General features: G+C 59.6%; 3 protein-coding genes across 5 annotated transcripts; 2 read left to right on the top strand and 1 right to left on the bottom strand.

Annotated features, from left to right (window-relative positions):
* The first annotated feature begins 890 nt into the window (after positions 1–890).
* Positions 891–10,585, top strand: PRCC (proline rich mitotic checkpoint control factor). Its single transcript, XM_068922137.1, has 7 exons — positions 891–1,684; positions 4,803–4,850; positions 5,300–5,884; positions 6,494–6,589; positions 7,517–7,660; positions 8,023–8,088; positions 8,796–10,585. Exons 1-7 carry the CDS (start codon positions 1,190–1,192, stop codon positions 8,880–8,882), a joined length of 1,521 nt encoding a protein of 506 aa, XP_068778238.1. The 5' UTR covers positions 891–1,189; the 3' UTR covers positions 8,883–10,585.
* SH2D2A (SH2 domain containing 2A) lies at positions 10,494–16,846 on the bottom strand. Of its 2 annotated transcripts, none has more exons than XM_068922141.1 (8): positions 16,694–16,846; positions 15,800–15,942; positions 14,378–14,526; positions 14,163–14,252; positions 13,919–14,084; positions 13,190–13,579; positions 12,666–12,820; positions 10,494–11,479 (listed from the first exon to the last, which is right to left on the bottom strand). In XM_068922141.1, exons 1-7 carry the CDS (start codon positions 16,761–16,763, stop codon positions 12,680–12,682), a joined length of 1,149 nt encoding a protein of 382 aa, XP_068778242.1. In that variant the 5' UTR covers positions 16,764–16,846; the 3' UTR covers positions 10,494–11,479; positions 12,666–12,679. The 2 variants fall into 2 exon arrangements, with proteins under 2 accessions (XP_068778242.1, XP_068778243.1); XM_068922142.1 differs by having other exon boundaries at positions 10,494–11,047.
* LOC138062898 (death-associated protein kinase 2-like) lies at positions 15,864–21,474 on the top strand. Of its 2 annotated transcripts, XM_068922138.1 has the most exons (14): positions 15,864–16,426; positions 17,314–17,451; positions 18,250–18,296; positions 18,695–18,792; positions 18,978–19,199; positions 19,313–19,451; positions 19,610–19,739; positions 19,823–19,871; positions 20,004–20,030; positions 20,196–20,348; positions 20,446–20,491; positions 20,605–20,694; positions 20,908–20,991; positions 21,125–21,474. In XM_068922138.1, the coding sequence occupies exons 3-14, from the start codon at positions 18,252–18,254 to the stop codon at positions 21,203–21,205; spliced, it is 1,164 nt and encodes a 387-aa protein (XP_068778239.1). In that variant the 5' UTR covers positions 15,864–16,426; positions 17,314–17,451; positions 18,250–18,251; the 3' UTR covers positions 21,206–21,474. The 2 variants fall into 2 exon arrangements, with proteins under 2 accessions (XP_068778239.1, XP_068778240.1); XM_068922139.1 differs by lacking the exon at positions 20,605–20,694 and having other exon boundaries at positions 21,125–21,409.
* The last annotated feature ends 1,474 nt before the right edge of the window (positions 21,475–22,948 follow it).

The following is a 22,948-nucleotide window of genomic DNA, read 5'->3' as shown; positions in this document are numbered from 1 at the left end:
GCAGCCGGCGTCCGGGGGGTCTCCGGGGTACCTCCGGGCACGCCGGGAGCTGTAGTCCCGCTCGGGGCCCGCGGTTGGCGATTAACTAGGAGGCCCTAGCGCTGCGATGGGCGCCGGGAGCCGTAGTCTTTTTCCCCCCCTGCTTTGGGGCTGAGAAAGAGCAAATTAACTCCCCGCCGGCCTGCGCGGTTCGCTCGTGGTTTTGGAGGCCTGTGGGCCCCTTCCGCTCGCTGAGCCGCCTTCGCGCAGGCCGCTGCCCTGCTTTGGCCTGTTTCTCCCTTTTCGGGGACCTTTCCGGTGGGGGGGGGGGGGAGAGCGAGCGGTGCCCCGCGGTGCCGGGGAGCCAAAAGCAGCACCAAAACGTTTCCCTTTGTGGCTTCCCCCCCCCCCTCAGTTTTGTCTGTTGTTGTTGTTCTCCCCCCGAAACATTTGTTGTTTAAGAAAGTCGGACACAGGGGCTGGTCAAAAACCTTATTTCGGAAAGCGCAAACCTCCCCAGGGACCCGCTCAGCTATCGCACCCACCGGCTCCCCAGCGGGACCGCCCCACCCCTGCGGCCCCCTCGCCCTGCCAGGCCTCCTTCTTGCTTTTCACAGCGACATTTCTGTAAGTGAGCGTTTTGGGGAGCCCCAACCCCCCCCCCCCAAAGCCCCTCCCGGGCCTCCCCCGCCATGACAGGCCCCTTCCCCTCCGCCTCAGGCGCTTGGCCCCGCCCCCTCCCTCCCTCTCTCCCTCCGCGGGGCATGCCGGGAGCCGTGGTCCACCCCGGACGGGGCGGAGACTGCGTTTCCCGTGGTGCCGCGCGGCAGGGCCCGCCGGGAGGGCGGCGGCGGGCGAGGCGCGGGGCCCGCTGGGAGTTGTAGTTCGGCCGCGGGCGAGGCGGTGGGGAGCCGGGCAAAGCGGCGGGTGGTGGCGGTCCCTCTCGGCAGCCATTATCTGGCAGGGCGGCTCGGCGCGGCGCGGAGCCGGGCGCTGAGGCGGGGAGGAGGAGGAGTCCCCTTGGCCGCCGCCGGGGCCGCGGGGGCGGGCCCGCCATGGCGCCTTAGCCTCGCCCCTTCCCTCCCCTTCCTGCCGGCCACGGGCGCTGAAGGCGCGGCGGCGGCGGCGGCGCGGCCTAGCCGGGAGGGCGGATCCTCGGCCTCGCGTAGCGGCTCCTGCCCGCCGAGGGCTGCCCTCCCCGGGGGGGGCCATGTCCCTGGTGGCCTACGCCAGCAGCGAGGAGGAGAGCGATGCGGAGGAGGAGGCGGCCGCGGGCGAGGAGGAGGAAGCCGCCGCCGCTCCGCCTCTCGCCGCCGCCGCCCCGCCGGCGCGGGGGCTCTTCGCCGCCCTGCCTCCCCCTAAAGCCGCCGCGCCGCCACCTTTACCGCCGCCTCACCCGACCCTGGTGGGCGGCGGCGGCTTCCCCCTGCCGCCTCCCTTCCTGGTGGGCCCGCCGCCGGGCCTGCGGGGTTTCGGCACCCCTCCGCCGGCCGGCAGCCCCGGCAGCCCGCCCGAGGCGGCGGCCGACGGCAGCGCCGAGCAACCCCGGCCGGGGGGGCTGCTCCTGCCTCCGCCGAGGAACGCGGCCGCCCTCAGCCTGCCGCCTCCCGCCTCGGCCGCCGCTGGCGGGGATTTGAGCCTCCCCAAGCCGAAGAAGAGGACGGAGCCGGTGAGGATCGCGGCGCCCGAGCTGCACAAGGCAGATGTGAGTACGGACCCAAGCCGTGCGCCCTCCTTCCCCGGCGCTGTGCTGCCTGAAGCCCTCCCCTCTCCGCAGCCCCCTTCCCCGGGGTAGATGGCACTTGCTGGAGCAACACCCCCCCCCCCCCCGGCGAATTGCTTTGCCCCCCCTGCCCGAAGCACAAACCGTCCTAACGCGGCCAGGTACCCACACCCGGCCTGCTGCTGCTGCTGTTGTGGCATCCACAAGCGAGGTTTCTCCCAGCCCTAATCCTAAAGCGCTTTTCAGAATTAAACTGCTATGGGAACCTTATTTATAATCATAATACGGCAAACCCCAGATTATCTGCCCCCTTATTTATTACTGCAGTTAATGAGTTGATGATTTGGGACTGTTTGGCCTGGTTTGGGGCATATCCCCAGTCAGTCTGCGTTTCTTTCCAGCCTCTTCTTCTGTTTGCTTTAAAATTGAGAGATTTTCCTATCCGTTTATTGTTTATTTATCTAAAGGCTTCAGGTGTTCTCCAGACTTTTAGGTAATCATTTGCCTTTTAACTTCTGGTTTGTTTTGTTTGGTTTTTTTCACATTTTATTTTTATTTTTGCAGTGCCTCATGCCTTACAGGGTTCCTAAACACTATATCTAAACAGCTGCATAGTCAGGTGAGGCATCTCAGCTGTCAGTTGGCGCTAAAAGCAGGGAAATGCAGGTGTTCTCCCCCCACACCCCCTTTTTTGTCCTAGGTGTCCCTATTGACAGCAGCAGCAGTGGTGGAATAGGTGGGTACTGTCAGTGACACTCAGATCTTTCTTTCAGAGGGCTTGTATGGGACTTTTTTTTTTTTTTCCCCCCTGTCTTGGAAGGATTATGGCTGTAGCCATCAAAGATTTAACGGGGAGACAAGGGAGGTGTTAGCTTTCCTTCTCTCCCCCGCTGCTAATTCACCCTGGCACGGTGGTGGTTTAGCGTGGAGGGGGAGTGGTCGTGTGGCTGCGGCTCTCTTTTGGCTCGGCCGCTGGCTCTGGTGACATTAGTACCTCTTATCCTAGGACACGCGTAAAAGCTGAATTGCAAAGGTTAGGGTCATTTCCATGGGGACAGGCTGTTTGAGGAAGAGGTTTTACGGTATGAATTTATAAACACTGTCAATTAATATTGGTCTGGCAGCATCCTAGGCCTGGGAGAGCTGAAATTAAGTCGGCGTATGTCATTTCGCTCGACCAGCAGTCTGCAGGGATATTGGAAGAAAGAGTGTGAATGGAGCACGCGTTCTGGTCATCTCTGTAACTGCGCTCTGTTGCTTGTCAATATCTTAGCCCAGTTTAGCGAATTCCAGAGCCAAAGTGCCTTCTGCCAAGGCTCCCAAAAACCTGAAAGAGGTGCAGCTAAATATATCTGGCTGCTAAACAGCAGGACGTGCTCATTGCTAGCTTTGTTGACAGACAGAAGAACAATTTAGTCTTCGTTGCAAAGCACGGATCCCAATCCATTAGGATGAAACCTTCCAGCAAAGCTATCTTGTTTTTAGTAGGCTGGGCAACAAGAGGAAGTGCACAGAATGACTTCGTGTTAAGGAGGCCCTAGGGCCCTCTCAGCTGCCCATCTCCAATTTCCTGTGTCATTTCAAACCTTTCTGCTGATTCTGGTGGTGATCCACGTTCGCCAGGCAACGGGACCTTGTTCGGTTGTCATTACAGGCAAACCGATTAGGTTTATCCCATTCTCTCATACCTGTGTCTTGCTTATTCGCTTTCTCACAGCACTTGTGGAGCAGACACTTCACAATAAAACAGATGTCAAGGCTCTTAGCTTCCTCACGAGTTTCACTGAAACCTGTCATGGGATAAGGTCAAATGAAAGGAGATTTGTTTCTCCTCCTTTGCTCCCCCCCCCCCCACCCTTTATGCTCCAGCGATAGCTTTGAACAGAAATACTGCAGGTCATCAGTGTCAAGCTAGTGAGTGAATGTTGGTAAGAGAGAAATACCTTAAAAATAGAGCTAGTGGTTTGGTGTTTGGGATTCTTGGAATTCCCTTTGCCTCTGTGACAGACATCCCTGCTTCCGTCCCTTTTTTTTCCCGTAAAATACCTTCTTGATACTCCTGTACAGTCCGCTTTTAGCTCCTGTCTACTAAATGTAGCATACTGGTTTTATTGCAACTCTTGACTTGCCTCTATTTTTGTGTGTTCTTTTTCTTTATCGTGTTTTATAATTTAGATAGTAAACTGGCAGAAGTCCTTGTTTCCTGCAATCTCTTTAAAGTGCTCTGCAAAGCTATAAAACGATAAAGATGTTAAGGGCCTTCTGCGATGCCAGAGATGACCAGGCTTTATACTCAGGATCTTAATGGATATTTAACAACTCCAAAGTTATTTTGAACAATTCCCTATTAATCCTGACAGTAAATTTTTACACCCTTACGTGGTATAGTTTTGTTCTTCCCCTTTATTCATGTAGTGCTGTCTATTATTTTAAAAGAGAGTGCTGGCCTTTTAAGGCACAGTTTGTGTTCTTTGCCCTGCTTTAAGTTTATTTTCCTGTAATTTAAAAAAAAAAAAAATGGCTGAGTTGTCAGCGCTCTAAATGCTAGTTTGTGGCAGGGGCCAAATATGTGTGAGTTGTATTTTTTTGCCAGCTTGAAAATTTGGAATTTTGGCTTACCTAATCCTTTTTCATTCCATAAGTTGCATAAACGAGCTCAAGTTGGAGATTATTTTTTGGTTGTAGATAAGTTGCGCTTAAGAGGTTTACAGAGGTAATGCTCATTTGTTTGCAAAGCTTCATTTTATTTTATTTTTTTTAAATAACGGAGCACAGTATTACTTCTAGCTCTGTCCAAACCACAGTAGATACGGCTATCTCTAAACATACTATAGCCCTACTCTTCACTATGAACTGTGTTTCTCTCTCTCATACTAGTAACCAGGGTGGGTTTTTATCTCTTTTTGCCCTGATACAGATGTATCAGCGAGGCTTTCAGAGAGAACTTGACTGCATCGCACTGTCACTTTGTGGCTTGGGTCTTTGTAGATTATAAACTCAAACTTGTGTGATTGTGATTCTTTTAATTTTCTATTTGAAACAGTCATAAGTTGCTTGGTGGCTGTCTCAAGTTGTGCTAAGTTCTGTTTTTCTTTCTCAGTCAGATTCAGAGGAAGATGAACCAGCAAAGAAGAAAAATACTCTTCAGGTAAATCCTTAGGATGTTTAATTAAACAGGCTTCACAGGAAGTAAGCATTTGGCTGTGATAGATCTTGGGTTTCCATTAGCATCAGTCAGACGCCCTGATCAGCGTGTGCCTTTTAGGGAATAATATCCTGGAAATCCCTTGGGGCATCACATCCCTTTCCTGGGAAATGTCTTAAGTATAAATCTCAGAAAGATATGCATTAATTTGGGAAATGTAGACTCATATTTGCAAGTACGATGTTTCCCTTAAAAGTCCCACTGGCCTTTTGGGCAGGAAAGCCCTGCAGCATGTTCAAAACAGCAAACGGTTATGCTAAGCAGTGGGAAGCCCATCAACATTGTTAGAAGAAGAATTGGAGGAGATAATTGGCAGGGAGTCAGGAAAACTAAATAGTCTCACTCATTTCTCCTGTTTCTGTGAACCGTCTACCCTGCATGAAACTCACCAGGGACGCGGCGAGGGCTCTGGCTTGTCTGCTTTGCTTCCTCAACCCAAAAACTTGACAGTGAAAGAGACCAATCGGTTACTTTTGCCCTACGCTTTCTCGAGGAAAGCAGCAGAAAATGCCCCTGAGTCAAAGCCAGCTAAGGCCCCAACCTCTTCCTCAAAGACAAAACCTCTGTCCAAGCCAGCAGTGGCCACAACTCCTTCCCCGTCTGCTATCAAAGCTGCTGCGAAGAGCGCTGCCCTCCAGGTAACCAAGCAGATCACGCAGGAAGAGGACGACAGCGATGAAGAGGTAGAGCCAGAGAACTACTTCTCCTTGTCTGACAAGAGCGAGCCCAGCGTTGTCAGTGCTGAGACATATATGTATTCTGGCACAGTGGTGTCAGAGGACCCGCCGCCTGGGACCGAGCCAGAGCCTCAGTTCCAGGATGCTGCTGCTAACGCCCCTCTGGAGTTCAAGACGGGTGCGGGTTCCAGTGGTGCTCAGCACAGCTGGGCACCCAAGTCTGGAGAAGACTATGGCAGTCAGCCCTATAACCAGTTCCCTGCTTACAGCGATGCTAACGTGACTGGTGCATATTATCAGGTGGGTATGAGGTTAATTTTCTAGGAGGTAAAGCTTGATGGGGTTATTCCAACACGTGATCTTGGACCAGTGGCTTTGAGTTAGTTACTGGAGCAGGCTATGGCTTTAGGAAATCTAACCTGAGCTAGCTGGGACAAGAAGTATAGATGCGCAGCACTTAGTGCAACAGGATTCCTCTGGGATGGGAGCCATAGATGCTTTTTGCTGGATAAATGTTTAATAGCTTCTCTCATTTTAAAATGCCCCTGCAGAACTGCCCCTGCTGTTCTCAGGGTGCAGAATCAGGGCTTGCCAGAACTGATCTCTGAAGCTGGGTTGTTTCTAGTAATCCAGCAAAGTATTTGTTATTGAGTACCTCTGGAAAAAATGCACTGTACTCTTCAATCAGTGCCAAAGTAATGAGGATTCTGTTAGCCTTGGAAGGAGGCACGTGTGTAACTTACTGCAGTCTCCAGAGGTTGAGTGAAATCCTAGGGTGAAAAACCAGAAGCTCCGCAGGGTGAGGTATGAGATTCAGTGGTGCATCTTAAGGTCTGTGTGCGTAGCTGTTGCAGGATCAATCTCGCTTCACTGCGGTGATGACCTGTTTTTTCTTTTGTTTGCTGACAGGATTACTACAGCAGTGGATACTACCAGGAGATGGAACCAGCCCAGGGACCACCACAGGACATGGGCACTGACTCCTCCTTCATAGATGATGAAGCGGTTGGCACTTTACTATCTATCCCACTATGGAGTTTGCATTTAAGCGCTGCTAGAACATAGGATCTGCTTGGCAGCTACAATCCTGACCCTCCAGCATGACCTGTGCTTCATGCCGAGTTCGACCAGATTGTTGTTCCATTGGGTCTAGCGCTGTGTTGTGGACACGTGCAGTGTCCTTCCAGCAATCTGTTGGGCTACTGCTCCAGATGGATATGCTTGTTTTATAAATAGGTGATGTTTGTTATTTCCACCTACCCCAGTCTTGTTCTCATTAGGGGGTTGTAGGGCAGTTAAGGTGTATGGAGTGATAAGGTCTGTGCAGTTGCTTGCTTGCTGAGATGCCGGTGAGCTGCCATTCAGATACCTTGGTGCTATATCCTTTAGCACAGTGGTGAGCTCCCCACTCATTTGAAATGCTCAGGAACTGTAGCTCAAAAACCTATTGACCCATTGTTGATGCAGTCTAGAAACGGCCACCTTTGCTAGCTGAATCGGGCAGTGCTACAGCAGGCAATAGCCCCTCTGGAGCTCACTTCCTCTGAGTGGCCTCTGTGCTTCTGAGGTGGATTTGAGTTATGCAAAGTGGATATCTTGGCAGCTAAATTGCGGGTGCTTCCACGGCACTTAAAGTGAGAGAACCCGAGCTCCTTTGATCTTTCTCTAAGCAAGAGACAATGCCAGAATAAATGGTGTTTTCCTTTCTGCATTGGAAAACAAGGTTATAAGCTTAATATTCAGTGAGATGCTTTGATCTGTAGAAAGCAGAATTCGCTTAAAGAAAGGATTCCTGGTTGGGAAGATGTGTGGTGGTGTGCCCTGTCCTGTGCTTGGGGAGCTTATGGATCAGAACCCCATCTCCCCCTGCTTGTTTCAGGTTAGTAGCACTGTCCGATGTATGCGTAACTCCTGCTGTTTCTGTTCTTTCAGTTTAAACGTCTGCAAGGCAAGCGGAATCGAGGGAGAGAAGAGATCAACTTTGTGGACATCAAAGGTGATGATCAGCTGAGTGGAGCCCAGCAGTGGTTGACAAAATCGTTAACAGAGGAGAAAACCATGAAATCGTTCAGCAAGGTATGGGCAGGAAGGGAGAAATGCTGACTGGAATTTAGGAGACCCGTGTTCGGTTCCTAGCTCAGTCGCGGCTGAAGCTGTATTAGACACTATGCAGTCTGGGGGAACAAGGACCTTCATGTTGTGTATTGTATAAATAATTGCATACAGGAGACCAGTAGGGCTTCTCAAAACAAAGTCTCCGTGTACAGGTGGTAAAGACTGACCAGAAACTGCTTTAGCCTAAGGAATCTGCCCAAAACCGTTGATGCGAAACAAAGATATTGGGCTTCTTGACTGGCTTTGTGCAGGCTCTTGTCTTGTTTCACTGCCTGGGACAGTGTCTTTCCAGGCTGAACGTTTACTCTGACTTTGCTTTTTAGAAAAAAGGAGATCAACCCACAGGACAGCAAAGAAGAAAACACCAGATCACGTACCTGATTCATCAGGTGAGCAGTCTCCCTCTAGCACAGACAGTTCCGGACAGAGTTACAAGGGTTGACACTTAACAGCACGAAGCAGAGCTGGTGGAGCTGCTTTTTCTGCAGCTGGGAACCAGAGGCTTTGCACATCTAGCAATAATTAGTCCTTGATTAAGAGCTCTGGATGAGATGTGCAGCAGGTCTGATGGGGAGCTGGGAGGCAGCGGTGTCCGCAGGAGCCAAGCTCTTGTTCTGGCAGGTGGAGCCAGAACGCAGCTCCTGCCTCAGCGCTGGCCGAGGGTCCTGGGCGCCGCCGACCCAAACAGCGTCAGGGCCTTGACTCCAAGGATTTTATGGCTCTGCTCATGGATAGAGCTCCTAGCTGTGGGTTACTTTGCTTCTCTCTCCCTTCCCCTCCCGCGCAGCTCCAGTGCATGCATAGTTTTATTTGGTTACAAGACTCTTGCTTCCTGTCTTAAATTCTGTACCAGTGCTGGGTTGGTTGGTTGGTAAGCAGCTGCTGAGACTGTCCCACAAAAGCTACATTTCAGTGTGAATGAAATGCCTGTGCATCCCCATTAATTCAGACCTCTGTCAAGATAATTGTACTAACTCCTGTAACAAGGCCCCTTGCTGAAGTGCTCTGTAATCCCTGTCAGCAGGGGCGGAGGAGGGTAAAATACTGCTGAATCGGTGAGTAGCAGTTTTGATTTTAATCCTCTCAATTCCTACAGGCAAAGGAAAGAGAACTGGAACTGAAAAACACATGGTCCGAAAACAAGCTCAGCCGACGTCAGACTCAAGCCAAATATGGATTTTAACACCTCTCCCCCACTTTTTGGCTGTTGTCCCAGGTGACCTACTGTGTCAGACTTCTCCTGGCCTTCTGGAGATCAACCAGGCCCCTGCATAGATGGCTGTCTGCTCTGTGGGTGGGAGGATACTGCACTCCCTGGTCTATCAGGAGAAGGGTTTAACGCAAGCAAGTTTCTGAAACTCCACCTGTAATCTCCCCCTCTCCCCTCCCCCTGCCCCCCCCCCCCCAACAATAACGTAGATGGTTCGAATCAAGTCTGGCTCGTACAGCTGGGGACTGTCCCAAGGCACAAGGCAAGGTTGGAGCTTTTGTCCCAAGGCCTGGTGCAAGGTTTGGAGCTTTTGTCCTGTAGGTATACAGGCTACTAATTCTTGAAAGTAGCCTTAGCTGCTGGAATCTTAGGCAGAGTCACAATAAACTTCCAATTCCCAGTTCGCTCCTTTCTTGGACTCACTGTGTGTTGAGAGTGTAATTTTTCTTTCTAAAAGACAGTGAGTTTCAAGAGCAAGCCTGTTTTTTGTCCTTTTTGTTGAGACATCCTAATGGCTGTTTTGTCTGAGTAAATACACTGCTCCTCTCATGCTAATTTTTTTTTTTGGGGGGGGGGGGGGAGGGAGAAGTGTGGCTAATTTAGTGTTTTTGCTCTCAGCTGCATCAGCCTCTGTCTCAAATCACGTTGAGGGGAAACTACTTTTTTGTTTCAAAGGGGATGTAGACTAACAGGTCAGAGCTTGGAATACAAGAGAAAATACCCCAGTGTGTGGACTGCACAAAAAACAATGAGGTTCTCTCTGCCAGCGCAAGAAGCTGCTGAGAGCTTTTGGATATATATGAGCGTTCTGTGTATGTATGTTTTTCTTGCTTTTTTTTTTCCTCCTTTTTTTTCTCCCCCTGTCGTGACCCAAGGCCTACAGTGCTGTAACAATCTGATCTCCGTACTAGTTGAACTAAGTATTTGCAGTGTCACATGATGCATTGCAGCTGGCAGTGAAACAGCAGTATTTCCTGTAATCAGACACAGATAAAAGCTGCCTACTGTACATTTTTTCAGCTCTTTAGCTTGTTTGTATCAATTCTGTTTCCTGTAAAAGCATCACATCTGATTAAGTGTTAACTTTATCCTCTGGGCTGGGAAGAGGAGACCGTGTCCGGCCTTAACTTTTTGAAACAAAATCTTTCTTTTATTTAAGGTATTAGGCCTAGGTGGTATGACTGCAAATCATGTGCAAGCTTGCTAGCCAGATCCACGTATCTTTAGCCAAATCTCTGTGGCCTCACTTAGTTCGTTGTTCACCAAAGTGTGTGATGCTGAAGGGAACAGAGAGGTGGTCTGGTTATTTAACTTACATTCCCGACACCGAGGGTTATATTTGTTGTAACTACAGCTAAAACAGCTAATATATTTGTTATTCCATTTAGGGAAAAAAAAAAAAACTCAGAAAGGTTGTGTTTTCCCCATGTTACCTGTAAAAACAAAAGCAAAAACAAAACAAAACCCTGATGAATGAAGTCTTTTCTTAGGATATTTTAAAATAATCTGATTTCTAGTTTAGCTCCCTGAATGTTTTAGTACTTTGCAGAGCCCATTTTGAGTATTTGAATGACCAGAATAAAGTTACTGTTGAGTAATTTATTCATATCTTATATGTACAGTGAAATCCTCTGAAAAGAGATTTGATAAAGGAATAAACTTTTAAATGAACCGAACCACACCTGTTTTCATCAGAGGTACTTATCTCAACTCTTTGCTTGAGGCGTTGGTTTTGAGGCGTTGGTTTTGCTGCTCCTTAGTTCTTGGAACACCAAAGCACCTTAAAGGCTGCCCTGGTTTATGCGTGGAGTGAACAGCGCTGCACAGATGCTGACAAAACGCTTCTCCCAGGGAGTCTGCGAAGTACAATCCATTTGCGGTGTGAACCTGAGCAGCAGAAGGTCAGAGGGCTGTGGGCTGTTGGTTGTATTCACCGCTGTGTATTTGTCTGTTTAAAAAGCCAGTTCTCGCCTGTGTTGTCCTGCACCTATGCGCGCGTTGGCGCTGGTAACTCGTGCTCGGCGTCCCCGTTACCAGAACAGGCAATGGCACCGCGATCAGCAGCTTCTGTGGCCGACTGCCGTGAGGATGATGCCAGCCAGGGTTGACCCCTTCAAGTAGGTGGTGATATCATGGGCCTGAAAAGGAAGTGGATCTTAGCAACAGCAGTTGCTTAGCGTCTGAAGATCTGGACCATATGAATGGAGATGGATGAGGGAGAAAAAACCATCACTGACGACACTGCTGTAGTGGCCAGCAGGGAGAGAGATGTAACAAACTGGGTTAAACTGTGTGTTTTAAATTGCTGTTGGATTTGTTGTCCTCCTGCCAGAAGGCTCTGCCTCGCCTGGAACTGGGGAGAAGGACAAACCCGGAATTCAGACCACGGCCACTTTCAGCAGAGGTGAGAGGGCGTAGCTCCCCCCCCAGAAGAGCAGCATGCTGAGGGCTTTTGTCTGCTGCAGCTTTCAGTGCAGATCCATTGACTTGGGCGAAGAGATTCTGATCTCTCCGATGGATCAGAAGCTCCAAAACTCTTATTCAGCAGCCTTGGTTTGGTCATGTGAATCCTGGAAAGGGTTGAGAGACTGATTAGAGCTTTCAAAAAAGCTCATGCACCGATGTTTTCTCTCTTTTCCCTCTTCCGTGTGTTATTGCTCATTCTTAACACTAGAGGGGAGTTACAAGGACAGGAAGAGAGTGCGACTTACATGGGTCTCAGCTTTTAGCCACTTAACAACAACAAAATGTGGGCTTGTGAAAAATGGAAGTGATTTTCTGAGAGGTAGAAGAACAACTAGAAACCCCAGGCCTCCTTTATCTTTTCTGTCTCGAAGTTCTAGCCCGTCTGAATTTGGGGAATTTTGCCATTCTTGTGTCTACAGCTGGACGCGCTAACTTTTGTGAGAACTGCGTTAATTTTGTCGTTGCGCATCCCAAAGAAAACGGCCAACGAGCTTGGACCTCTGGCTTTTTAAGTCCTGGACATAATGTCCCCTGAACTTAATTTGTCTGGGGGCCCTTATCACAGGAAGAAGCGTGCCGCGATGCCAGCAGCAGCCTGCAGCTCTGCCGGGCACCATCACGGGGCAGCTCTAAATCCGTGTAACCATAAAGATGCTGCATTTAGCCCAACAAATTTGATTCCTAGGGTTGATATTTTTCCGTGCTCTGTGGATGGAGAAACAGGCACGGCCTGAAGTCACCTACCTGTGGAAACTAGGCCGGTAGTGGTTTGTGGTTGGTTTCTTTTTTAGCCTTCTGTGGCCTTGTCTGTTGGGCTGCAGTCACCAAGGCTTATGGCCGATGTAAGATTCGAATTTGGGCGTACCAGCCATGCCCGAAACCATTCTGTTTTTACCGTAAGAGCATTTTCCTCCGCCCTGATTCTATTCATAGAAATCTCTTTCTGAATCCTTTTTAAAGATAAATTAAATCCATTCCTTCCTTCCTCGTCTTCTAACTGTCTCGCAGGGCCTGGGAAACAGACCGCTGCGTCAGGAGGGGTGTGAGAATCCGAATGCGAAGCTGACTAGCATCCCTGGTATGATCGGGGCTGCTTGGTGCCGGTTTTCCGTGGAAGGGCTGCCTTCTCGCTGAGCTTTGAAGAGCCTCCTTCAACTGTAAGGGAGCCTGAGCCTGGGTGGCTCCTTCTGCCGCGAGCAGAGGAAGGAATCGCTCCTTTGTGGAGCAGGTGGACCGAGTGTGGGCTTGCCCTCGAGTGAGCCTTGGAGCTGGGTCTCTCCTTGAACCTACCTGAGCTGGGTGGCTTAGAGACGGTCTCCAGAAACCTGCTCGTAAATGTTCTCCAGAACCTCCTGTCCCGCAGCTGCTGCTGCTGCTCTCTTTGGGGTGGTCATGCTTCTGCTGTAAATGGGATCGTCAAGCTGCAGTGAAGGCTTCGTTGTGGCCTGGAATAACCCACGGAGAAAGGTGAAGGGATATTGCTATGAATCCCTCTTGCGTTTCCAAAGGCCTCTGCAGAGACCCCTTGCCCTAAGGTCCGAGGCGGACGTTTGGCTTGAAAACCGGCGCCCCGTCGCAGCCGGTCCTTTACCCTCCCAGCCCTTAACTTCCCTCCTATCGACGTCTTGGTTCAGCTGCGCGTTGCAGCCTGTCCTGCCCCGGCGCGGAGCGAGCCCTGGCTGGTGGGCGAGACCCCCGGGGGCCCTGCCTTTTGAGCCCCCGTATCCCTGCGGCCGAGGCGGCGAGGCCTTCGGTTTTAGGTGAAGAGGTGGCTCCTCGAGAGGACCCCGCCGGCGGGCAGGGGGCTGACCCACCTCCGTGGCGGGGCCGCGGGCTCCTCTCTCCCTTCCCTCTGCCCCGGGAGCTGCCAGGAGCTGCTGCCTCTCGGAGGCCAGGCTGGACTTGCTGCGGAAGAGCCCGCGGCGAGCTGGCTCCGCGGCGGGACGGCTTTGGGCAGGCAGCGGCGAGACGGCGCCCCGAGCCAGCGGCGTCACCTCGGAGTAGACGTTCTCCTCGGGGCCGGCGCTGGCGGCCGAGACCCGTCCCACGGCGTAGAAAGGGATGCGCTCCTCCGGCTGGTGGCGGACGCGGGGCTCGCCGGAGGCGCGGGCAGCGGTGGTGGCGGCGGCGGCTCCCTTCCCCGTAGGGCCGCTCGCTCCCTGGGCGGCTGCCGGGGAGCCCGCCTTAGCCGGCACGTCGGGAGCCTGCGAAGGGAACGGGCCCCGTCGGAGGGGAGCTCAGCGAGGAGGGGGGGGCACCAAACCCAGCTGCGACCTGCTGCAGGCTTTGATGTCCCGCCGGAGCCGGGATTGCCACGCTCGGGTCCTCGTCCCCGGCGGAGCAGTCGCGCGGGAAGCGCTCGCCGCTCCCAGCTGTGATTTTTGCCGAGCTATGATGCTTTAATTTTCTTTTTTTTTCCCCCCCTTCCCCAGGTTGCGAGACCCCATTGGAAAGCGGCGCTAACTCTGCACTTTGGCCCATCCCGGAGGCTGCAAGGACCGACGGAGCGGCTCAGCATCGGGGGACCGCACGCGCGCCCTTACCCGGCGGCACGGCGCCGTCAGGAGCTCGCCGTAGAGCGCCACGGGGGCCGCCGCGTGATGCCGCAGCAGGTCCGCCAGCTCGACGTGCCCGCTGCCCTCGCCCAGGATGGCGTAGCACCCGTCCGCCAGCTGCTCCAGCATGAAGTGTCGGCAGCGCTCCCTGCCCCTGCGTGGAAAAGCGGAGGTAGGCGCCGGCCCCGGCCCGGGCACCCGGCGCTGCCGCGAACGCCACGCCGGTCCTCACCGGTACGACAGGACGAAGCCCACGGTGCTCTCGCTGAAGCGGACGAGGAAGGAGCCCTCCGGCTCGTCCTCCAGCAGCCGCTCCGTCTCCCTGCGGGAAGAGGACCGAAAGCCTCCGTTTGCTCTGCCCGCCGGCGCCCTCCCGCAGCCACCTGGGTTTCGCGCCGCCTCCCCGAGCCCGGGCGCGCGGAGCTGCTCGCCCGCCCCGGCGCTCACCTCCGGCTGACGAAGCCGTGGAACCAAGCCGGGAGCTCGCCCTGCGCCCGCAGCCTGCCGGCCTGCGTCCGCTCGAACCACAGCCTGGTCCGGGCTTGCAGGGCCGCCAGCTCCTGCTGCGGCGATGCCGGCCGGCAGCCCGGCGACACCTGCGGGGGAGTGGGCAGCGGCTAGGGGTGAGGGTCCTGGGCATGTGCCCCGACCTGGGCATGCACCCTGGGGCTGCACCGGGTCCCGGGGATGCGCCTCGTCTTGGGCATGTACCCTGTCTTGGGCATGCACCCTGGGGCTGCACTGGGTCCCGGGGCTGCACCCCCACCCTGGGCATGCACCCTGGGGCTGCACCAAGTCCTGGGGTTGCACCCCCGACCCCCGGGTAGGCACCCCACGGCTGCACCCCACCCTGCGCATGCACCCTGGGGCTGCACTGGGTCCTGGGGCTGTGCCCCACCCTACGCATGCACCCTGAGACTGCACCCCACCCTGCGCATGCACCCCTCTGCATGCACCCCGGGGCCGCACTGGGTCCCGGGCCTGCACCCCACCTTGTGCGTCACCCCAGGGCTGCACCCCACCCTGTGCATGTACCCCTCTGCATGCACCCTGGGGCTGCACTGGGTCCCGGGGCTGCACTGGGTCCCGGGGCTGCACCCCACCCTATGCATGCACCCTGGGACTGCACCCCACCCTGCACGTGCACCCCTCTGCATGCACCCCAGGGCTGCACTGGGTCCTGGGGCTGCACCCTACCCTGTGCATGCACCCCAGGGCTGCACTGGGTCCCGGGGCTGCGCCCCACCCTATGCATGCACCCTGGGGCTGCACCCCACCCTGCGTATGCACCCCTCTGCATGCACCCTGGGGCTGCACTGGGTCCAGGGGCTGCACCCACCTTGTGTGTGCACCCCAGGGCTGCACTGGGTCCTGGAAATGCACCCCACCCTGCACATGCACCCTGGGGCTGCACCCCACCCTGCCCATGCACCCCTCTGCATGCACCCTGGGGCTGCACTGGGTCCCAGGGCTGCGCCCCACCCTATGCATGCACCCTGGGACTGCACCCCACCCTGCACGTGCACCCCTCTGCATGCACCCCGGGGCTGCACCCCACCCTGCGCATGCACCCCAGGGCTGCACTGGGTCCTGGAAATGCACCCCACCCTGCGTATGCACCCCTCTGCATGCACCCCGGGGCTGCACTGGGTCCCGGGGCTGCACCCCACCCTGTGCGTGCACCCCAGGGATGCTCCACTCCCCGCATGCAGTACCAGACCCCTCCTTTGCAGCCTGGCCCTGCGAGAGAAGGGGATGTTTTCCTCCTCTGGACATTTTGGGAGGATGTGGGAGTTTGTGGGGGGGTGGGGGGATGTCGGGGCAGGCAGCCTGGGGGGGGGACGGACCCTTGGCTGCCCGGTCTCCTACCCTGCCCTGTGCATCCTGGCATCCCGGCGGCAGCTCCGCTCTCGGCGCCTGGGCCGGGGCCCTGCTGGACCCCCGGGGGGCCTTGTCCTCGCCGACGGGATGGAAGGTGCCGAGGAGGGGACGGTCATCGGCCGCGGGCTCGCCTGTGCCGGGCAGCGGAGAGGAAACGGGGCGAGGGGGGGGCTCAGCACTCCGGCGCGACCCCGCCGCTCCTCACCCTCTTTCTCCCCCAGCGTCGGCACGGACCGCGGCGGGAGGGAGGAAAAAAACACCCTCGGACGGACGCCGGGATGGAGGCCGAGAGGTGCCGGCGGCCGGGCAGCAGGCAGGACCGCCCGCACCCCGGCTGTCGTCCAGCCCTGGGAAAAAAAACGCCACTTAATCGCCACCAGCTGCTCGACCGGGGGTGGGATGCAGCCGGGCGGATGCTATTTCGATACGAGACACGTATCTGAGTCAGAGGAGCCAGCTGAGGCTTGCCGGCGAGCGGAGGAACCGGCTGGAGCAAGGGCGGACGCGTTCGGTGTTCGCCGGCGTCGCCGAGAGCCCCAAGGGCGACGAGGGGTGGAAAAAAAACCCCCAGGCACCGGCCGGGCATCCGTCCTCGGTGCCGCCTTAAAAAAAGGGGTAAAACCAGCAACGCGGTGGCCGCCGGGCATCCGAAAACGCGCGGGAAAGCGCGACGACGGAAGGGCGTTAAGATGCTTAAAAAAGCCCGGGGCGGGGGGCTCGACCGTCGGAGGGAAACCCCGCGTTTCCGGCGCGAGAACGGCTCGAAACGGGCCGAAACCTGCCTTCGCTCCGCGGTGCCGCTGCCTTTTTTCCCCCGCCGCCGGCGCTGCCCCGGTCCCTGCGAAGACCCCCCCCCCCAAACCCCCTTCCCCGCGCGCCCACCTCTCCCCAGCGCGACGGGGACCTCGACGTCCGCGGCCGGGAGCGGGTAGCGCCGCCGGCGTCCTGCCATCTCGCCCGCCGGAGGCAGGAAGCGGCTCGCCGGAGCCGCGAGAACTTCTGCGCGCGAAGCCCCGACGTCACGGTGACGGCCGCGCCGAATGCGGCCGTCGGGCTCCTCCGCTCGCCCCGCGCGATGCTCCCGCGCCGGTGGCAGAGGGGGCTGGCGTGATGCCCACGTCGTTTCCCCCCCCCCCCCCCCAAAATCTCATTCCACCTTAACAAACCTGCCCCTCCTCTCTACCATTTGCACCCTCCCGGGTATTTTTTTCCCCCAGCAGGTATTTTTAATCCGCTCCGGCTGCTTGCGTGTTTGCACTTCGCCCCGTTTTGGGCCGCCGCAGCCCCGGGGGCCGCCGGCGTACGCGGCCGCCTCTCGCCGCCGCTCCTCGAGGAGCCGAGGCGCGGGAAACGCTCCGGCGAGCGACCCTAAAAGGGCCTTTTGCAGCCTCGCTCTTGCAGGCGGGGACGGCGCGGGGCGGCGTTTCTCCAGGGACTTGGGAAGAAGTGCGAATTGGAGTTGTTTTTCTTTTCTGTTCGTTTTTGCCTCGGCCTCTGCCCAGCCTGGGCTTCGGCAGCCGCCGTCGTCCCCCAATCCCGGGAAGCGCACGGATTTCTAGGAAAAAACCTCGCGCCGGGACCAGCCGGGCTGCCGGCTCGCCGGCGGGCGACGCCGTCTCGTCCCGGGCCGGGGGGCAGAGGTAAAGCTTGGGGGTATGGAGGGGGGGTCCAACAGGTTGCTTTTGGACCCGCCGCGGGAAGCGGGGACCCCGTAGCGCTTTCGGGCTTCCGGCGGTGATTTTTCCCGGCGGAAAGCGCTCGGCGCTCTTCTTGCCGCCGAGGTGGCGGAGGGGCCCCGGGCTCTGCCGGGGCGACGCCGGTGCGGCCGCGGGCTCCGCCGTCGGGACGGGGACGATGCCGAGCTGGGCGTTTTCCATCCGAGCTCCCTTATCCAGCTGTTTTTTCCTGCTGGGTAGAGACCCCCCCCCCTTCACCCCCCAGCTCCGGCAGATACCGGCGGCTTTTCCCTTTCCTGGCGCCCTCGTAGGGTCTCTGTTCCCAGCGCTTGGCCGGGTGCCTGGCTTCTCCCTGCCTCGCTTTCCCCAGCTGCGGGAGCCACCGGAGCGGCCCCGGCGCGGGAAGCGGAGCGACGGCAGCGCCCCGGGGCACCACGCTGCGTCCGCACGCGGGTTCGGCCCCCCGGGCTTTCCAGCCGGGACGCTGGAGCGCCCCGAGCCGGGTGCGTTTGCAGGCGATAAGAAGCTGCCCGGCCCGGGAAAATCCCTCGCTCCTGGGAAACGGGAGCCCTGGACGTGGCGCTGGGTCCCCCCCCAACCCTGGCTTGCGCGGGGAGCGCGTGTCGGTGAAGCCGGTCGTCCCAGCTGTTTCCAAGCGCATTGCTGTAACGAGTTTGTGGGGGCTCTGCCGGGAGCAAGGGTGTGCCAGCACCCCCCCCCCCCCGCCAAACCCGCTCCCCCGGTGCCTTTTTGTCTTCGCAGCGATGGCCGAGGATGCCGGGGCGGGGGGTGCCCCTGATGCCGGCCAGGTGAGTGGGGCTGGGGGGGGGGGTGGCCGGGGGGGGGGGTCTCCCCGCTCGGGGTGCCTGCGGCTTCACAGACGGCCTTCGTGGACGTGGCCGTGCCCGCCTGGCCGGACCTGCATCCCACCCGGCCCGTGGGCCGGCTCGCTGCCCCCACCCCGCCGCCGCTTCCCTTGAGCAGAGGTGCAAAAATTTGCCCGATTTGGAGAGTTTAGTGGCAATCAGGTGGAGGGGAGAGGGGCCGCGATTGAGCCGGAAGAGCTCGAGCACAACCACACTACGAGACACCGGAGAATCTCCTCCAGCGCCTGCTCCCCGCGGGGTGGGAGGCGGCGGTGGGGACGAGGGACCTGGCGCGGCTCAGGGGGGCGGCTGAGTGGGGCGTCCCGGCGCGGCCCCCGCAGGACGCGGCGAGGGAGGAGACGCCGGCTCCTGCGGCCGTGGTCACCTTCAGACCGGACAACGTGGAGGACCTCTACGAGCTGCTGGAGAAGCTGGGCAGGTGAGCGGGGTCCCCGGCCGGGGGCAGCGAGCGTGGGAAAGCAGCGGCATCCCAAGGCGGGGAGGGACTGAACGGGCGAAGCGGGCGCCGGGACACCCGGAAGCCCCCTGAGATGGTGAAGGGTAGGTGGGCGCCCGTGGCCACGTGTCCTTGCGACGAGCCCCAGGCCGGCCGTCTCGCCGCAGCGGGCACTTCGGCGTGGTGAAGCGGTGCCGGCAGCGGAGCACGGGCACCTTCTACGCCGCCAAGTTCGTGAAGATGCGCAAGCGCCGCGGCAGCCGCCTGGGCCTGGACCGGGCGCAGGTGGAGCGCGAGGTCTCCATCCTCCAGCAGCTCGACCACCCCAACATCATGCGGCTCCACGACCTCTTCGCCAGCAAGGCCGAGACGGTGCTGATCCTGGAGCTGTGAGTGGGGGACCGGGGTTGGCGGCGGGGGGGGGGGGGGCTGTGTCCAGCGCCGGGCTCTGAGCCGGGGATGGGGGCTCACGCGCCCCCCTACCCCGTCCCGTCCCGCGCAGCATCGGCGGCGGGGAGCTCTTCGACTTCATCGCCGAGAAGGAGATGCTGTCGGAGGAGGAGGCCGTCGAGTTCCTGGCGCAGATCCTGCGCGCCGTCGAGTACCTGCACGCTCGCCGCATCGCCCACTTGGACCTCAAGGTGCCCCCGAGGCGGCCGAGGCGGGACGGTCCGCATCCTGCCCCGCTTCCCGGCCGCTTTGGGCGTGGGAGGAGGAGGAGGGTGGAGGGAACGGCGGCTGGGGCAACCCGATGTCCCCCCCCCCCCAACCCCGTCACGCTCCGCCGACCATCGCGCAGCCCGAGAACATCATGCTGCTGGAGAAGGACGTCCCCGAGCCCCGAATCAAGATCGTCGACTTCGGCCTGGCCCAGAAGCTGGAGGACGGCGTGGCCTTCAAGAGCCTCTGCGGCACCCCGCAGTACATCGGTACGGCTGCCGCCCGGCCCCCCCCTCCCCGGCGCTCCCCACCTCTGACACCCCCCTCCCCGCTCCTCCGCCTTTGTCCCCAGCTCCCGAAGTGATCAACTACGAGCCGCTGAGCACCGCCACCGACATGTGGTGAGACGCGGGCTGGAGACCCTCCACCCCGGGGTGGCGGGGTTTTTTTTTTGGGGGGGGGGGGATGTGCAGGGCAGCGGGAGCAGGATGCGGCTCCCGACCTCACTCCTGCTCCCCGTCTCTGTCTTCCAGGAGCATCGGCGTCATCACCTACATCCTGTGAGTAAGGAGGGGGGGGCGATGCTCCCGCGGCTCCGGGCTGCGGGGAAACTGAGGCACGGCGCTGGCGGGTGGCCGAGGAGCGGTTTTGGTGGGGGGGGGGGACGGACACACGAGTGCCACCCCCCGCGCTCAGCAGCTCCTCCGCCGTCTCCCCCCCCGCAGCCTCAGCGGGCTGTCGCCCTTCCAGGGCGAGACGGACGCCGAGACCCTCTGCAACGTGGTGGCCGGCGCCTACGACTTCGAGGAGCGCTATTTCGGCGACACCTCCGAGCCGGCTAAGGATTTCATCCGGCTGCTCCTGGTCCGGGAACCGGCGTGAGTTCCCCCCCCCCCTCCTCCATCTCCTCGCATGGCCGGGGACCTGGTGTCCCCTCCGTCCCCCTCCCCGGCTGCCCTAAAGCTCCGCTTGCAGGCAGCGCCTGACGGCATCCCAGTGCCTCGGCCACCCCTGGATCAAGGTAGGGCTGCGGCGGGCGCGATTTGGGCTTGGGGGGGGGCGGGGGGGGGGACCGGCGAGGGGCCGCGGGTGGCGGCGGGGGGGACGATGCCGGCTGTCTTCGCTCCCTGCCAGCCCCTGAGCCGGAAGCAAGCGGCCAACCGCAGCCGCTCCTCCATCAACATGAAAAACTTCCGCAAGTTCAACGCCCGGCGGAAATGGAAGGTGAAAGAGCAGCCCCCCCCCACTGTGGGTTTGGGGGGGGGTCCCGGGTTGGGGGGGGGTCCTGGTTTGGGTGGGCACCCCGCTGTGGCGGGAGCGTTGCAGCAGCGCTGCGGGTGGGGTGGGGGGGTAGCGCTGCGGTTTTTGGGGTGGGGGGGGAGCGGAGGGGACGGACCCCCCCCCACCATCTCCCCCCCCCCCTTTTCCCCAACCCAGCTCTGCTATAACATGGTGTCGGCCTGCAACCGGCTCTGCCGCATGCGGCTCCTGTGCCGCCGGAGGAAGGAGGACGAGGACTTGGTGAGGGGCCGGGACCCCCGCGCCCGGACGGAGGGGCTCGGCGGTGGTGGCGGGGTTGGGGGGGGGGAGGTGGGACACGTCCCGGCGCTGCTCTCCAGCCCCTCTGTCCCCCCCCCCCCCCAACCTCCGCCAGCGCTGCTGCGAGAGCGACCAGGAGGACGACGGCAGCCACCCCGCCAGGCTGCTGCGCCAGCGCAGGAGCAGCTGCTCGTGAGCCGCTGCGGGGCCGGGGGGCGAGCGGGACCCCCCCCACCCGCCACCGCCGGCCGGGTGGGACGGCGAGAGGGACCCTCCGCTGCTGCAGCCGCCGGCCGGCCCCGTCTCTCCCAGCCCCGCGGTGCTGGGGGGGGGGGGGGTGCTGGGGCTGCTGAGACCCCCCCCCCCAAATTCTGCTCCCCACATCGCTGTATTTGGAAAAATAAATATCACCCCGGGGTTGGGGGGGGGGCGCATCCCTGATTGCCCCCTACCCCGGGCTGCTGCACCTCTGGGCTCTGCAGAGCAAAGGGAGAGGGGGGGTTTGGGGGTCGCGAGAGGCGCGAGGACCGTGCCGCTAGCCCGGCTGGGGAAACTGAGGCAGGCGGCGGCGCGGGAGGCGCCGGGCGGGCGGCGCAGGCGTCCTGTTTTCCTCCTCTCCCTTCTCCCCTCTCTATTTCCCAAACAAGCCCTGGCCCCGGCCCCGCGCAGTTGTCAGGCTAAATATTTTGCGTGCGGCAGCCGAAAACAGTAGGCGAGGGGGCCGCGCCGGCCCGCCGCGCACGGCCCGTGCCCGAAGCGGGGCCAACCCCACCTTCTTGGGCAGGGAGCGCCGCGGGCCGGGCCCAGGCGTCCGGGGCGGAGGTGCGGGGTTGGGAGGGGGGGGGCAGCACCCGCCTGCCGGCCCCGGCACCCGCCGCCCTCGGCGCTGTCGGCCATGGGGGCGAAGGAGGCGACGGCCTCGGCGCTGCGGCTCGCCGCCACCCTCCTGCTCCTCGGCCCCGGCCCGCTGCCCCCGGCGTGGGCCACATCCGAAAGTAAGTGCCCGGAGGGACCTGGACGGGGAGGGGGGTGGGGGGGGAAGACGATGGGTATGGGACACCCGTTGGGGACGCTTCTGGGCTCGCTTGCACGCTGCCCTGCATCCCTCAGCTCTTCTCCCTGCCTCAGTTTCCCTTTCCCCCCCCTCCCCATCATTCGCTGCAGCCCCCTGCCCAACCGGGCGCATCCGGAGCCGTTTTGGGGCTGGGAACCGTCCTCGTACCCGCGCGGTCCCGCCGGGAGCGGGTCAGCCCCGGCGCTGCGGGAAGCGACGCCTCCGCTCGGCTTCCTTGGAAAAGCCGCGTCCCTGGGGGGGGGGGACGGGGAGGGGAGGGGGGGCCGCTATGATGGGAAGCGGCGAGCGCGGAGCGGGGCATCGCGCCCGAGCCGGGGGCATCCGTCGCTCGCGTGGGATACGGGAGCTCGGCCGCCGATGCCGCGGAAAGCAACGGCTTAGCCCAGGCGGGCATGGGGAGGGGGGGACCCCCCCCCCGCCCCGGGGAGGACCAGCGCTCGGAGGAGGGGGCCGCGGCGGGCTGGAAAAGCCCCAGCGGGATCTCACCGCCAAGGTCAGGACGTCTCCGCTCCCGGCAGCGGTGGTGGATAGGTTCCCCGGTGGCTTTGCGGGCGCTTTCTCTCCCTGCTGCCCCCCCACCCCGTGCCTCAGTTTCCCCACTGATGCCACCGAGCGGGTGGGCTGCGGCGGTGGGAATGAACCTTGGGTGGATGGAGCCGGTCCCCGTAGCCCGGTCAAGCGCCCTGGGGGCGCAACCGGAGGGGTCTGGAGCGGGGAGGGCGTGCGGCGCCGGCCGCCGTGGGAGACGCGAGCCCGCGGAGCCGGGACGAGCACCGGCGGGATGCTGCCGGAGGGAAGCCGCCGGCTCGCCAGGCTCTTGGCGTCCCCATCGGGAGCGCGAAACGGGAGGCTCTCGGCCCCCTC

This window comes from Struthio camelus, chromosome 30, assembly GCF_040807025.1.
Source record: "Struthio camelus isolate bStrCam1 chromosome 30, bStrCam1.hap1, whole genome shotgun sequence".
Classification (NCBI taxonomy): Eukaryota; Metazoa; Chordata; class Aves; order Struthioniformes; family Struthionidae; genus Struthio; species Struthio camelus.
This window is presented reverse-complemented; position numbering and strand designations above follow the sequence as displayed.

Excerpts from the sequence above, each read along its gene's own strand:
- PRCC (XM_068922137.1), top strand. The coding sequence starts at position 1,190 with ATGTCCCTGGTGGCCTACGCCAGCAGCGAGGAGGAGAGCGATGCGGAG. Across the intron at positions 4,851-5,299 it reads AGAAGAAAAATACTCTTCAG|GGACGCGGCGAGGGCTCTGG; the intron begins GTAAATCCTTAG and ends GAAACTCACCAG. Across the intron at positions 7,661-8,022 it reads CCATGAAATCGTTCAGCAAG|AAAAAAGGAGATCAACCCAC; the intron begins GTATGGGCAGGA and ends TTTGCTTTTTAG.
- SH2D2A (XM_068922141.1), bottom strand. The coding sequence starts at position 16,763 with ATGGCAGGACGCCGGCGGCGCTACCCGCTCCCGGCCGCGGACGTCGAG. Across the intron at positions 15,943-16,693 it reads CCCCGTCGCGCTGGGGAGAG|GCGAGCCCGCGGCCGATGAC; the intron begins GTGGGCGCGCGG and ends TGCCCGGCACAG. Across the intron at positions 12,821-13,189 it reads CCCGCGGCCCCGCCACGGAG|GCCACAACGAAGCCTTCACT; the intron begins GTGGGTCAGCCC and ends GGGTTATTCCAG.
- LOC138062898 (XM_068922138.1), top strand. The coding sequence starts at position 18,252 with ATGGCCGAGGATGCCGGGGCGGGGGGTGCCCCTGATGCCGGCCAG. Across the intron at positions 19,740-19,822 it reads CGGCACCCCGCAGTACATCG|CTCCCGAAGTGATCAACTAC; the intron begins GTACGGCTGCCG and ends CTTTGTCCCCAG. Across the intron at positions 20,349-20,445 it reads CTCCTGGTCCGGGAACCGGC|GCAGCGCCTGACGGCATCCC; the intron begins GTGAGTTCCCCC and ends CTCCGCTTGCAG.